The sequence below is a fragment of the Eublepharis macularius genome, chromosome 14 (genome assembly GCF_028583425.1).
Source record: "Eublepharis macularius isolate TG4126 chromosome 14, MPM_Emac_v1.0, whole genome shotgun sequence".
NCBI lineage: Eukaryota > Metazoa > Chordata > Lepidosauria > Squamata > Eublepharidae > Eublepharis > Eublepharis macularius.
The window spans coordinates 50,652,513-50,668,647 of record NC_072803.1 but is presented as its reverse complement, the minus strand read 5'-3'; the positions used below and the strand labels follow the sequence as shown (position 1 = coordinate 50,668,647).

General features: G+C 42.7%; 1 protein-coding gene across 1 annotated transcript in view; it reads left to right on the top strand.

Moving 5' to 3' along the window:
- Positions 1-5,219: 5,219 nt before the first annotated feature.
- Positions 5,220-16,135, top strand: part of TNFSF8 (TNF superfamily member 8) — a 43,161-nt gene continuing 32,245 nt past the window's right edge. Inside the window, exon 1 of the mRNA XM_054998091.1 lies at positions 5,220-5,530. Within this exon, the coding sequence (XP_054854066.1) occupies positions 5,336-5,530 (195 nt within the window). The 5' untranslated portion in view covers positions 5,220-5,335. The remainder of the gene's footprint in view (positions 5,531-16,135) is intronic.

Sequence of the window (16,135 nt, the reverse complement as noted above, 5' to 3'; positions counted from 1 at the left end):
ATAGGAAAAGGAGCTTGCCAACTTACCAGCGGGCAAAGTTGCAGCTGGGGGCAAAGCTGGGAGCAGAGGCAAAGAGCCATGGCTGGGGTGCAGTGTGGCCGTGCTTCTCTCTTGCAGCCCATGTGATCTCCACCATTCTTTGGGGTGGCAGTGGAGGCGACAGACTGTTTTTCCTTCCCACCATTCCCCAGGGGGCCAGCAGCAATGAGGCTGGCTTGTCACAAATTTAGGCAGTTTTGAGGCATTGGGCCAGATCAATTGGGGTGAGTGGTGTAGACTTGGCAGCTCATTCGGCCTCTTTCAGGGTCCCCTTGAGGGATCTGGGGTGAAGCCGAAAGGTACAGGCCCAGGCAGGTCATTGCAGGCTTCGCCCTGGGTGGCAAGGGTCGTCTGGCCATGCTGGGATGGTAGTAAATCACCTGCCATCCTGCAGTGCCCAGCTATGACGGTTTGTCTTCTGTTTCCTTCTATTCCTTTTATTTTGTCTAGTTTTCAGTTAGCAATTTAAATTTGATGTTCTCTCTTATCTCCCCTATTCTTCAGCTGAAGCAGACAGCTGAGTCTGGAATTCTACCCAAGTGAAAGAAGTTTTTGGACTGAGATTTACTGTGAGGAGAAATGTCTAGGGGTGGTGATGAATGTTATTTACTTCCTTGATAAACGCATAACCTCATAGATTATTTGCCTATAAAGATGCCTGAGGCTGGTTCCAAAACAATACAAATATAATTTTTTAAAAAAAATTCTGATGAAGCTAGTCTTAAAAACAACAGAATCTAAAAACAGTCTAAAATAATGAAGAAAAGACAAAGGCAGGCCCTAAAACTGTAAAAAATGCGCCAGTCAAATAGCTATGAGACTATAAAGTAAAAGGCCTGGAATGTTTAGCTGAAACTACAGATGCAAAGGCCCACGGGAAAAAATAGAAAGTCTATGAGGAAAAACTTTCACTTTTCCCCAATTTTGACGAATTTGGCTAGTGCTGAAAAGAACTCCTATGACAACTTCTTTGTTCTCTTTTTGGAATAATGAAATGTTTCTGAAGGCAAGATTTTACTCACTTAAAATGTATAACATGGGGGGGATGGGTAAGACAATCTACAGTATGGAATAATGAGGGTTCAGTATTGATAAGAAAGTAAAAATACTCCAATAACTCTACTTAGGATTTCATTGAAAGTATTGCACATATTTTCAATTGTCAAAATATCATTTTTTAAAAATGTGTTTTTTTCACATGGTTTCAAATTTTCCCAAAATTTTCCCAAAATTTTACATCTCTACCTGACACTAGAAAGACAATGTGCCAGGCAGATTTTGGGGTGCAGGAGGACAGAGCTACAAAGACAGCAGAATCAAGAGTACAGACACAAAACAGAGACAGAATTTTGCTAAACCAAGTGAGATAGAACAAAATCAGACATGTTGGGAGTGGGGAAATAGCACAAGGTGTCTTGTTGAGCTGAAGTATGTGATTGCTACATTTTGTTGCTGTGCTGTAAGATGTGAGTTGTGTGTGTCTGAAGCTTGTTGTGCACTCCTGTCAGCTAGGCTTTCAACATATCTGCCATGCATCATATGTATTTTGCTTCAGTGCCACTGAATAAGTGCAGAGTAGAACCAGAGATGTGTAGTCTTGTTGCTAACTACTTATCTTCCAGGCAAGGTGTTTTGGTTACAAGTTCCTGCAGAAGCCTAGGAATATGACCTTGGATTTACTACACAGACTGAACTGAGCTCCTCTTCTCCCCCCTCCCTTCTTCCCAGGCGTTGCATGCCAAAACTCCTAACTGCCTCTTCTTCCTACTGGGTGTGGGGGGAGGAGACACTAACCTATACCTGATCTGACTTTCCCACCTTTAGGCATTCCAGTCAATTCCCTTGTTACAGCATCTTGATACTGGTATTTACTCTAACAAACATTTTTAACTCATACACTGGAGTGATGCAGTAAAGTGTTTAGGAGAAGTACCTGGCAAGACCTGACATTCTCAGCTTCGTACCAATGGATGCTCTCAGATGGTCCTTCTGCCTGACACTCTGCACATGCACAGCATACAAAAGACTTTTCCACTGAGTACACTGTAATGTAAAATGAGATTCTGGCCCAGAGTAATGTTATTCTTGCACTCTGATCATTTCTCTCCTCTCTGGCCCTCCAATAGAAAACAGCAAGTCAAGGGGAGTTGTCAAGTGGTTGGAGGCGTGAGCGCAAGAAACTCCTTTTTGCCTGCAGAATACAGTGCTGTACAAACTAGACAGGAGAATCTGGTATGCGTGTCAAGGTGGGGGGTGGGGGTGAGGGTGAGAAATGTAGCTTATTTGAAGCACAGGAACAGCATTATTCCATTGGTCAGAACAAGAGAGGAGACAAAAAAGGGGAAGAATTTCAAAACAACTGCCCAAAAGGCAACCAAAGAGATTTAAAAGAAAAGAAAAACCTTGGATATAGGAATACCAAGGCCAGTATCAAAAAAGCTAAATATGTATTAAGTAACAAACTCTTTAATCAAATTTCAATATTAAAAACTGTGGTTTACATGTATTTTATGATGTAAATGTATATGTTAGTACTCTGTCATTTGAAAGATGCCTGTAAATGTGAAACATCCCTATGTGAATAAATGTAACTGTTCTGGAAGAACTAGGAGAAGGTACTCATGTGCAACCAAAGTGAATAGATATTTAATAAACAGTTTTTAATATTGGGAATTTGATTAAAGATTTTGTAATTTAATATGATTTTGCTTTTTTGATATTGGCCATGGTGTTGTTCATACATCCAAGGTTTTCCTTTCAGCCTCTTTGGTTAGCAAGACAAGAGTGGAGACATGGCAAAAAAAGGAAAGTCTGCATGGAATCTAGCTGGATATAGGGTTTTCACACATACCCTTACTGGTTATATGAAACAACGTGGTTTAATGGTCAGGCCACATATATTGGGGAGAGGGAGGAACAGTCCTAGAAGAGTAACATTCCAAAGTGTATTGGCAAGGCCTAGCAATGTCTGAGGCTGCATATTCAGGAGAAGAGAAAAAATAGTTCTTTTCAATTAATCACTTATTGGACAATGACCCCTGGCATCTGATTTGCTCCAATAGTGTAAGTGAAGGAGGTGGGGCTCTCATGTGCCCAAATAAGGGCTTCCAGGGCCTGCATGGTACTCCTTCTCATGGTCTGATGGAGTGCCAGAATGTCTACTATGGTTGCCACCGAGATCACAGTGTTGTGAGTCTCCATACACTACAGTGGCCATGGAGACTCAAAAGTAGATGCTGCCAGTGCCACATGGTAAATCCGTACAGATGTTATAGACAGGATAGAGAAGATGGCAGTGTGGAAGCCACTTTTGGCCACAACTGTGCTTGATTCTTGAGACCAATAGGGGCTGAAGAGGAATGAGGGTGTTTATGTTGGTTTGCAGAAGGGATGGGGATGTTTCCAAACTAGAGATGGGCATGAACCAAAATACGAACCAAAATTCATCATGAACCAGGCCAGTTTGTGGTTCATGAACCAGAGCCCATTTCTGATGAACTACCATGAACTTTGGGGCTGTTTGTTTGGTTCACTTTTTGGTTCGTCATGCAGACAGCCTGGTGCCAATCAATCAGTTTCCTAGGCAACGGTAGTTAGGCTTTCTGCAGATCTTCTGCTGACCCGGAAGTGACCTTCTGCTGACCCAGAAATGGTGATTTGCTGGCCTGGAAGTGATGTTTCCCAAACCAAACAAACTGGTTCGTGAACCAGGGCAAGTTTGTGAAAGTTTGTGATTCGTGAAACATGATGAACCACGAACCACATGGTTCATTTTTTTCTGGTTTGTACCCATCTCTATTCCAAACTTCTATTAGTCTAAATTTCTGCCTGGATTTTGGAATTCCATATTTTGGGTTGGTTTCAGATTAGATTAGATTTAATCTGGGATTAGAACCAAAGATGTCCTTTTGCTCATAGAAAGATAACGTTTTGACCTTTCCATAATTTGGATGCAACCCGGTGTGTTCTGGTTCCTGATGACTAAGAAATTTTCTATTGGTTATGTGTTTTTGCTCATGGTTCGTGCTGGGATTGAGTCTCGGGCTGTCCACTCTTCCTCCCCACCCCGCTATGTCTATAGCTTGTGGTAAGAAGAACTGGGGTTCATCTTGTAAGTTGTTTGCATGCATATTTATCGTGGTTCTTATTATGCATGATAGGAGCCCAAGGATAATATAAACGCCCCCATAGTGATCCTAAAATAGCAACTCATACCAACATAGTGTCCATGAGCTCGAAAGTCCCTAAATTTTCTTCTGCTTCTTCCACAGAAAGTTCCAAGGTCCACTCAGATTTTCCCCACCATCCCTTTGGCAGGACTTAGACTGAAATCAATAAAATGAGTAAGCCAACCCAGCCAAAATACAAGGTAACCAAAGCACACAAACAAGGTAACCGAAGCACACAGTTTTGCCACTCCCTGTAGTTTTGGGACTCAGGCAAGCAACATGGTACAGTCAAGGAACCCCCAGAGATGGATTAAAGCACATGTTTTTAGAGTTCTTTTCCATGGCAGAGCCCATAGAGACACTGAAACTTTGTTGGGGAGTTGTGCCTTTTCACACACAAGCAATTAATAGTTCTTAAGGGGCAGCTCAAGAGTAGGCAGGTACGAAGACATACTATTCTGAACAGGTTTGAATGCTTGTTTTAAAGTGAGCACTTATTTTTATTGTCTGAGAATGTTGTTTGCGATCTGTAATTTGATTATCATTCAAACATAATATTATTTACCATCGCATCTGATTCCTTGGTAGAGGGGAAGGAATCTACTCAAATATGGGGAAAATGCGAATCAACAAGCTGGGAATCCAGAGTTCCAGAGAAGAAAGGGGAACTCCTTCGGTGTCGTTGCATCACTGCCTCTGCTCATAAATAAAGGAAATTAGATGTGAATTCATGAAACAGGAAGTCACCAGCAAGGGGTGGTTTGTGCTGTGAGTTTTGTTCCCAGAGACTAGCTGAGCAGAGAGAAAGGAGCTGATTTTTGGCCACCGGTTGCCATACAACACTGGCCATCATTGATGGGCTCCTTCAGCCTCATTCTTGGTGGTATCAGTCTCCTGGAGCACACAACACAAGTACCTTCTCTTTTTCAAAGCTGTAGTCAACCTGCTTGCCTTACGCCTCCAGAACTCCTTCTTCATCTTATTATTATTCATATGACAAACGATGAAGCTATTTTTTCCAGGTCACATGAGCCAGGATGCAAGGGGATCCTATCAGGAACGGAGATGTAAGATCAAAGGGGATCAAAGGAAGATATGGGGTGAAACACTGAGGACTTTATAAAGAGATGAGCTCCAAGACTCAGCAAATGCCTTTCTTGCCAGTGGATGGTCCTCAGGAAGTAGCCAGAGACATGACTGATGAAAACATCACCAGGAAATTTAGAACTCCAGTCCAAACCTCCTATTTCATCACTGTGTCTCTTGCTGTCTGTCTTCTTCTGGCATTGGGAACCATCATGGTCTTGGTATTTCAAAGGATGGTAAGTTACATCCTCCTTTTCTACCTGGCTTTGTAATCACTGCCGTTTCCTTAAGAAAGTATTGTTGAATGCAGAGAATCAAGCTTTGCTTTCACTGATTTATAAAAGCTGAGCTGTGTTCCAAGCTGGTGTACTGCAGAGCGTAGATGGTTGAGACAGAGATGCATTTCAGATCTATCCTCACTGCTTCAAATATTGCCAAGTGCCTACAAAGACAGAACTGGCAAAGTTGACAAAGCATGCTCCCTGAGTCATGTCTTTTGATTATATTCTTTTCTAAAGCATCCTGCAGATTGATGGTGTTATTCTCTGTATACCATGGAGTAGAGAAAGTGGCAAGAGAGACCTTTTCTTCCTCTAATGCAAGAACTCAGGCTCACCCAGTTGGAGTGATGGGCAGACAAAAGGGTCAGAACAAACAAAAACACAGCGAAGAATTAATGTTATGGAATTTGCTGCTTCAAGATGTCGTGGTGGCCACTGGTTTTGATGGCCTTGGAAAGGGCTTAGACAAATTCATGGAGCAGACATCCTTTCAAGACTATTAGTCATGATGGAGAACTAGAACCTCCATGTTCAGAACAGTATACATTAAAATAGAAAACCCTAAGCAGAGTTACTCATGTCTAAACCCACTGGTTTCAATAGGCTTAGACTGGAGAAACTCTGTTTAGGTTTGCACTGTTAGAAATTTCCAGATGTGAGAAGTTACCTGTTATTGGGGGGGGGGCATACAATGAAAGTAACAGGCAGTAGATTTGGAACAGAAAAAGAAAATGCTCATAACACAAATATAATGTACAGAAACCAGTGCTAGAAGATTTATTAATGGACCCATGATGGATAGCTTTGAAATGGGATTACAGAAATCCATAGAAGTTTATCAGGGGCTATTAATTATGATGGCTAAATCAAACCTCAGTGTTCAAAGCAGTATACCTCTGAACACCTCTTACTTCAAGGCAACAGGAGAGGTTTTGGTTCCTGTGTCCTGGTTTTGTGAGCTCCCTAGAAGCATCTAGCTAGCTATTGTTGAAATGTAAAGGAAAGTGTTGTTAGGAGGAGATTAATAGATGTCTGTGGGATCAGACTAAAGATTCATCCAGTTCAGGATATTGGATTAGATGAATCTTTGGTCTGATCCCACGGGGCTCTTTGTATGTTCTTGGGTGCAGCAAATTAACAAGCAACCTGTACAGAGACTGTCACGTGTGAGGACCACATGCATATTTGGCTCCTAGATGTGATCAGTTAGAGCTTCCAGAGCTTCCAAAACTATGTCTAGTAGAGCATACTATCTATACATGTATGATTGTCCCATGCAAGGCCTACTTTGTCTGTCTGTCTGTCTGTCTGTCTGTCTGTCTGTCTGTCTGTCTGTTTGTTTGTAGTCCACTTTTCTCACTGAGATCCAAGGCAGATTACACAATGTAACTGAAAATAAAATATATAAAATATAAAATATAATCAACAGCTAGGACATTCACTGAGTAAAGTACAATAATGAATAACAGTTAGGACATTCACATTGCAATCCTAAGAAGAGTTACTCCACTCTAAGCCCATTGAAATCAATGGGCTTAGACTGGAGTAACTCTCCTCAGGATTGCACTGTCAGTGAGAGAGAAACAGGTTCTGTACTAATTTCTACAGGACCACAGGAATTTTTGTAACATTTAAAGCAGTCTTCTGATCTTAAAGCAGTCTTAGTTCTCACAATGATCTTGGGAAAGTCTCCAAGAGCTCACATAGGTGGTCTATCCCAAGGAATGTTAGTTCCTCTACATCTGGCAAATTTTATCTAACGTTAAGTACAAATGAATGTGGTAGAATATGTGATATAATTCCCAGCAAGGTCTATCTCACATTGTTGTTGCAAAGTTGTTAATTTCAATAATTATATATAGTATCCTTAACCCCTGAAATAGAGGAGAAGTTATTTAGATACATAATACAAGCAAAATGGCTGCCATGACAATGGACAGATGTGCATGAACAATTTGTATGAATGTATGGACAATTTGTATACTGAAGTAGTTGTTGGGAGATGCATTGTGTGTCTATATGGACAGCACAGTCCTCTTTGATTCTAACACAATGTGGAGAATTTCTAAAATTAATTTTGGAATTTAAGCACATAAGTTTGTTGCAGCTTTCTTTCCATTTGTGTATTTTCCTCACTTCTGTTTTACTGATGGCTAAGTATGCATTATTATACACTACAAAAAAGCAATCTTACTGTAGCCATACACATGTACATATGCTTGCATCAAGATTTCTTGTGCTATATTTCACTGATGCTCACATGCATTGATAAAAGAGTACAGAAAGATACCTTGATAAATCATACTTAATTTTTTAGTGTTTTTTGTCAATTCATGCAAACATATCACTAATGTTACAGAATGACATGAAGGAATGGAAAGCTTTTGAAAACAGAAAGCTTTTGAAAACTGCCCAGTACAAACTTTGGGCAGTAAAAAAAAAAAGTAGAGAAGTCTTAAAACAACATTTTCACTTTGGAAACAAAACTGGATAATTTGGAAATCCAAAACTAAGGGAGGAATTCACACAAAAAATTTGTAAGAATCTCTAATTCATGATGAGCAGCGCCTGTAACTTGGGCAGGCAGTCATTACACATTCCATGAGTCCCTAAAGATGGTGCTTCACTTCTTTCTTTCTTTCTTTCTTTCTTTCTTTCTTTCTTTCTTTCTTTCTTTCTTTCTTTCTTTCTTTCTTTCTTTCTTTCTTTCTTTCTTTCTTTCTTTCTTTCTTTCTTTCTTTCTTTCAGTCCACCTTTCTGACTAAGATTCAAAATGGATTACCCAGTGCAAATCGATATCCATCTTTATGAAGAGACATCTAATAAGCACCATGTTGGTTAATATAATTATGAGGAAACATTGAGAGAGCAATATACCAGGCCCAGGATTACTGAAATCTGAATGAACATATTATGCATGATACAGAGTATGGATATAATGAAGAAAAATGGAATTAGCTCAGTAGAAAACAATGATATGACAAAAGGGTAGTCCACATAGCAAACTGATAAGCTATCCTATACATATTGATAAAATTCACAATCCTTTTCCATTTTTAAATCACCTTCCTGAACTATTCTTTTATAGTATTGCCATATTAACTTTATGAAACACTCCTGAACAGCAACATTTTCTTTGTGTTCCTCGTGCACGCACCGTCCCACACCAATGCAACAACATCCCTTCCAGGGTGAGAGCTAGTTTGGTGTAGTGGTTAAGTGCAGTGGAACTCTAATCCGGATAACCAGGTTTGATTCCCCACTCCTCCACTTGAAGCCTGCTGGGTGACCTTGGGTCAGTCACAGCTTCTCGGAGCTCTCTCAGCCCCACCCACCTCCCAGGGTGATTGTTGTGTGGATAATAACAACATACTTTGTAAACCGCTCTAAGTGGATGTTAAGTTGCCCTGAAGGGCGGTCTATAAATCAAATGTTATTATTATTATATTATTATTAACATTTTACATAATTTGAAGAATGATAGGACTTGGGGGGGGGGTGCCTTCCTGATCTCCTCCAGCAGGCCATTCCACAAAGTGGGGGACACAACAGAGAAAGCATGTGTACGGGTAGTTGTTGATCTTGCCTGTTTGCAGAGGGGCACCTGCAAAATGCCCTGAACAGACGAGCTTAGCTGTCATGATGTAACATAGGAAACGTGCTGCAGATATGAGGGTCCAAGGCCATGCAGGGCTTTGTACATGATAGTCAATACCTTCATAGTCAGTACCTCGGACTGAACCCTGTAGCTGACGTACTGCAGTGGAGTAACTGCAGAATGGGTGTGATGCGCATGTCCCATCTCGCTCTCATTAACCCAGTTCTGGCATTCTGTACTAACTGGAGTTTCCACGTTGACTTCAAGGGCAGACCCGTGTAGATTGCATTGGAAGCCTAATTTTGATGTTACTGTGGCATGGATCTAGGTGGCTAGATTGATGCAGTCGAGGTAGAGGGCCATCCTCCAGTCTTGAAGTTGGAAAGAAGCTTCCCCTCACCACCACCACCCCGCCGCATTATCTTGCTTCTCCAGCAGTAATGCTGGATCTGGTAAAACCCCTAAGCTCTTAAGTGAACCAGCAAAGGTCAGCGGAACTCCATCGAAGGTGGGAAGCCTTCTCGACTGGCTCAATCCCTCTTCTCCTTGGCAGAGGTTCTTTCTCTAGGCGTCTCGTCTAGTCCGCTTAGCTCCCTCTCACCACCACTGGTGCACTTAGCTTCCACCAGCTGCCGAGCGCATTTAGGGGAGCAAGGGGAATGCACTTCTTCTCACTGCTGCCAGCGCACTCAGCACTCTCTGACCACCACCAGCACTCTTGGCTCCCTCTTGACGCCACCAGCATTCTCCCCTTGCTCCCCTACATGCATTGAGTAGAAGAGAGATTCTCTCTCTCTTCTCCCTAGCAGAGGTTCTTTCTCACTACACTACCCATGGGAACTTACAGGAAACCAACACGTGTCCTCCACATGTCAGGCATCTTGTCTAGTTTGGCTCTCATGCTGTTCTTGGAGGGGAGGGTCTTTTGGGGGCTTCTCCAGGAACAACATTGGGAAGGCACTTTGGATTGCAGCAGGATGGGGGGGAAGGTGGAGAAGAGCTGCTTTGCTGACAAAAATTGTTTCTGTCAGCAGAGATTTTGTGTGGGATTCAGGCCCAAGACCATTATACCACTGCACTGGCTCTACTTTTCACCATAGAAGAGCAACAGCCAATACAAAGCCGTGACAGTACAACATCACAAACCCCCAAGCAAATGCATGAAATCAGAAATAGAGCTAATAAATCAGAAACGCAGAAATACATCAAAGTGATACCATCAGCAATAAAATCAACCAAGTCTCCGAGCTCAAACAGATGACAGATGTCTAGACAGATAAGCATTTTTTTCCTAGCTAAAATTTGGAAGCAAAACTGGTTATATTTTCTTCAAGCCAAATGCCTCCAACTCCCCAATAATACTAGCTACTGCTACAGTTACATTTTGAAGCTTCAGACTGAAATCCAAGTGTTGAATTTAGCATGTTATTGCTTAACAATGTTGCGCAGGAATTTGTCAATGAGAAGCAGTCTTGCATTTTTAAAAGCATTCCTCAGAAGGCCTGTTTTGAAAGAATTTGTGATCTAAGAATCAAACATTTCTGAACTGGTGCCAAATTCTAACTTTATATGAAATTCCATCTCAACAAGTCGTAATTAGACATGGGCACGAATGGAAAAAAAAAAACCCGAACACCCTGTTCGTCGTCCAGTGCCATCCATGAACAACGAAAAATGAACATGGATGAACATGGACTGTTCCTGGACATGTTCGTTGTTCATTGTTCATGGGGGCCAGAACCCCCCACCCCACCCCCACTTAGCTCCCCCTCCCCTCAAACCCACTTACCTGGCCCTTTAAAGATCCCTTTAAACTATCAGCAAGCAGGTGGCAGGGGGGGATTCCCCCCTGCTGCCTGCCAGCAGATAGTTTAAAGGGCCCTTTCCTACCACGTGCAAGGGGCAGGGCCCTTTAAACATCCCACAAACTGACCTTCCCAATGTACAATACCCACCAAATTTGCAGGGGACATAGTTCTCACTGTCCTCTGAAGACCCCCCAAGTTTCAGAGAGATTGCACCCCGGGAAAGGCATGATCCACAGGACTTCCCGTTGGCTGTCATTTTCTCTTCACAGTGGCAAAAACGGGACTCTCTGCTGGAAGTGCTTTGAAGGGTTAAAGCCAGAAGGAAAGCCAGAAGGAGTTCAGACAGAGTTCAGTCCCTCCCTGCCTCCGGTTGCCAAGGGAATTGATTGCAGCAGGCACCAGACTGTCTAGCTTGCCCAAGGCTACCGAAGGCAACAAACAAGGCTTTTAATGACCACCTGTTCATTTAGGATGGGGCCTCATGAACAGCTTGCTCGCGAACAGCAGATTGGGCTGTTTGTGGTTTTTTTCTGTTCGTAATGCTGTTCGTGCCCATGTCTAGTCATAATCCACCCAGGGGGCAGAGAAGAGGGCAAGAGAAGCCTAACAGCGTCACTTAAGGGTTGCAGCCATTAGAGGTCATATATATTGGTATAAATTATACTGCCTGTTACATTGATATTCTGTCTTGTCTCCATAAATATGCCTAGCGGTGCTGTCTTGTCCACTGATGGCTCTGCAAAACAGCAATTGCTTTGTGGGCAAAAGCTCTAGGTTCAATCCTGCACATTTCCAGTTTAAAAAGTTCCAAGCAGCAAGTGTTGAGAATGGCCTTTCTCTGCCTGAAATGAATAACTGCAACCGAAAGACAATACTTAGGGGGGGGATCCAGTTTTCTGAATTTGTATAAGTCAGGGGTTCTTAACCTTTTTTGAGCTATGGACCCCTTTGGAAGTCTGGTGAAGCCTAAGGTCTAGAGATAGGCCACAAATCAGGAAAATGCAACGAACCGAGATTTGTGGTTTGTTGCTTTTCACGAACCACGAACTTGCCCCAGTTCACAAACTGGTTGTGGTTCATGTTTCGTCTTCCCATTGCCAACCTCCAGGTGGTGGGACATTTTTCTTACCACTTGCAGCAAGTGAGCAGCAGGAGAAGGGGTGTTTTCAAATGCCCTGCCACTGGGTGAAGCCGGCAACAGAGTGTTTGAAACTGAAAGGTCCCCTTCTCCTGCTGCAAGTGAGCAGCAGCAGAAGGGGAGTTTTCACATGACCCACTGCCAGCTTCACCTGATGCATTGGGTGAAACTGGTGGCAGGACATTTGAAACTGTCAGCTCCCCTTCTCCTGACACAAGCAAGTGGCAGGAGAAGGGGAGCTTTCAAACGCCCCTCACGGGCTTCACCCAATGCATCAGTTGAAGCCGGTGCCGGGTGTTTGAAAATGAAAATGCCCCTTCTCCTGCCATTTTCAAACTCCCTACCCCACTGTTTTTCCCCCTAAGGGAGGGAGAGGAGGGAACTCTCTCCCCCCTCCCATCTGGTAAAAAAGCCAGAGGGACAAGAAGTTTGAGATCGACACATTTCTTGTCACTTGCAAGCCTTTGAAACTGCCATGACAGCTTTTTCACCCAATGGGAGAGGGAAGAGGGAACCCCCTCCCCCTTCCTATCAGGTGAAAAAGCTGGTGGGGCAGTTTCAAAGGAAAAGGAACCGGAAAACGAACCAAATGAGCCTGCAGACCAGTTCATGGAAGTTCGTAAAAAAACAGGCTTCCACAAACCAGCCCGGTTCGTGACGAACTTCAGTTCACATTTCAGTTTGTGCCCGTCTCTACTCGGGACCCCTTCTCAGAATAAGGTTTTTAAATGCATAAAATAAAATACATAGGATTACAAAGGGAACCAATTATACTGAAATTAGTGGTGGAGAATGCCTTCAAGTCATAGCTGACTTTTGGCAACCCCTAGCTGAGTTTTCATGGTAAGAGACTTACAGAGATGGTTTGCCATTGCCATTGCCTGCCTCTGCAACCCAGGTCTTCCTTGGAAGTCTCCCATCCAATTATTAACCAAGGCCAACCCTGCTTAGCTTCTGAGATCTGACAAGATCAGGCTCTCATAGGCCATCCAAGTTCATGGACCCCTCGAAATCTCTTGGGTCCATGGCCTCCAGGTTAAGAACTCCTGGTATAAGGCAACTTCTTAAGTTGACTGAGCAGCCCAGGGACTGGGCCTCAGGGACAATACTGGACACTTACCACTGAGAGTCTTGCCTATGATTTAATTGGAATGTTAGGTTTCATTTCTGATCAGAAAGGGAGAGTGGTTCAAACTGAGCTGGAAATTGCAATCTGTCATGGAAAACCTTTCCCAGCTGTGGGTATTGGCTATGATGAATCAGTGAAGAGGAAAAGACGCCCGGCCTATCTCTGGGGGACGGTTATTTTCCTGATCTCAGCCCTGTCATTAAAAATAGTTTCCAGGGTGGAACCTGGTTCCAAATCAGTGTCACCCGAACCCTTTCTGTAAAAACATGGCCATTTTGTAAAATAACTTCCCAGCAGAGCAGAAATTTTATATGGAGAACGTCCCAGATTCAGAAAGAGGAGACCTTCCCTTTGTCAGCTGGACAGTCAGCTTGCCTCACCATCTTCAAATCCGCATGATTCAGCAGACAGAAAAGTAAGTTGAACGGGAGAGGGGAAAGAGACTGGCGGGGGCCTTTTTTTGGCTCAGATGATATATCCAAGTTACTGCAGTGCTTGTCGGCTGAGCTTGTCAGCATTGCAATGTGCTGAAGCTCGTACTGAGTCCCAGGGAAGTACTAATTATGGTGACAGCTCTATAATTAATTTTAGGAATTCTTCCCCGTATACTGGTATTAAGGAAAATGTAAATGCAGTTCAGAATGAATCAGATAAATGGAAATGGAAGAAATTTGCTTAAACAATTACTAATTGTTTATCTTCTGTCTCCCGTAGCCGCTTACTTGTCCCTAGGAGTTGAGAGGGCTGGGAGAAGGAGAGGAAATACACATTACTAAGTACTCGGGGATGCTCAAGTGCAAGGTTTTATGTGTGGTCCTCAATTCACATGCAGACTGTGTCTTGCTCAGCGCACATGTATGCCACTTACACTGAAGCTCCCGTTGTGTGATTGCATCTGCAAGTGAGTCCGGAGGGCAGAGAGAGCACCAATTTAGCTCTGTTTTTGCTGCAAAAACAAGTACTGAGGCTCCTTTGACTTGCCAATTTGCAATTATTTAAGGTGTGAGAAAGTGTCAGTATCTGCATTTCAATGAACGGATGTGGGAGGTGGGGGGAACTGGGATTTTGGCAGATCAAAACAGAGAATTTCCTTGTCAAAGATTACCTACAGGGGTAGCAAAGAAAGAGCCAGAGCTATTTCTTTACAGAAACGTAATGCAACAGTTTGCATCAGTATCAAACCACATAGTGATCAGAAGGAAAATATATAAAACACTGGTACCTCATAATAAATGGGACACTGCTACTACTAATGATAATGATAATGATAATAACATTTGATTTATATACCTCCCTTCAGGACAACTTAACACCCACTCAGAGCGGTTTATAAAGTATGTAAACAATATACTTTGTAAACCTCACAACAATATCGCATACTTTTATCCCCACAACAATAATCACCCCATGGGGCTGAGAGAGCTCCTAGAGGCTGTGACTGACCCAAGGTCACCCAGCTGGCTTCAAGTGGAGGAGTGGGGAATCAAACCCGGTTCTCCAGATTAGAGTCCCATGCTCTTATCCACTGCTCCAAACTGGCTCTTTTAGCAATCAAGGAGGAACTGGTATTAAATGCGTGAGTGTACCCATGCTGAGCAAATGGAAGTGTGACTGTGCAAGCAAGTGCATAAGAAGTGAGAGGGGAACACATGAAATGAGGTTTACTTCAGTGTTCCTGGGTACTTCATAACATGTATTTCCAACCTTAGTTGCTGAAGTAGGAAGAGAGAGATGGCCAGAAGCCCCTGTTTCTCCCATATTTGCCGATAATCCCTGCCTACTATTAGAGGAACTTTGGAAATTCTCTGTTTTCATGGAGCGCGTAATGCACAGCGTGCCAGGTTACGAAGGAGAGCATCAAACCCCTAAACTGAACTTTGAAGAACATAAGCAGCTGTTGGCTCTTTTTTTTCCTGGATTTTAATCAATTGGAAGAAGTGGCATAAATCCTTGTTATTTTGCAGGCCGTTTTGGATAGACAACAAGATCAACTGGAAGGTGGAACGATACCTTCTCGATATTCTTTTTTTTCCATCTCAAAAAGATGTTCTTGAATAGGGATGTGCCCAGAAATTGTATTTTGGTTGGATTCAGTTTGATTAACTTAAAATGTTGTTTGATTATTTAATATCATTAGTACATATTCAAAGTAAATGGATATGGATGGCATTCCCATTATGGCGTCTTTCTTTTTTTTAAATCCTACCCATGAGGATTATATTCTCAAGGATACCTCACTCAAGGGATTCTCCTTTCCATTTTCTTTACAGTTTGTAAAAAGGCTCCCATTCGCAGAGGCAAGTACAATTCTCAGCAGCAGACTAGAGTGGGAGGGGTGAAATTCTTCAGCCAGCTAAGTGGTTAGCGCAATGAATTAACATGAGAAGGGCAGGGTTTCCTTCTCTTGCCACTTTTGTAAAAAGGTATGTCGAGTCCTCCCTCAACTGCTTGATTTAATTACTACTTAAGAAATCTTAGAGATTGTAACTTTCTATCATTTATAGAGATGTTCTGATTCTTCATTGCTGATCTCTGTTGCAACCCTGTTTGGGAGGGTGGGAATTTTCAGTCTCTATCTCTGCCATTTTCTGATCGAATGGGTTGTTAATTACTGAGGCTGGGAAATCCTGGGTCTTCTGTCTCCTCCCCAATTCAAGTTTTATGCTGCTGACATAGCTCGTGTGCAGAGTAGCTAAGGCAAATATGATGCAGCAATAATGTCACCCCAAGCCTTCCAAGTCAAAGTAACGATAGGAGAAAATACGTGCTGTGCACAAGAATGCCAATGGACTCTCCTATTCAGCGAAAACATGGACTAAGTATTTGGTTGGTCAAGGGCCCTGTCAGATACATATTTAAGTCAAGTTCTCCCCTTGCCTCCTTTTCC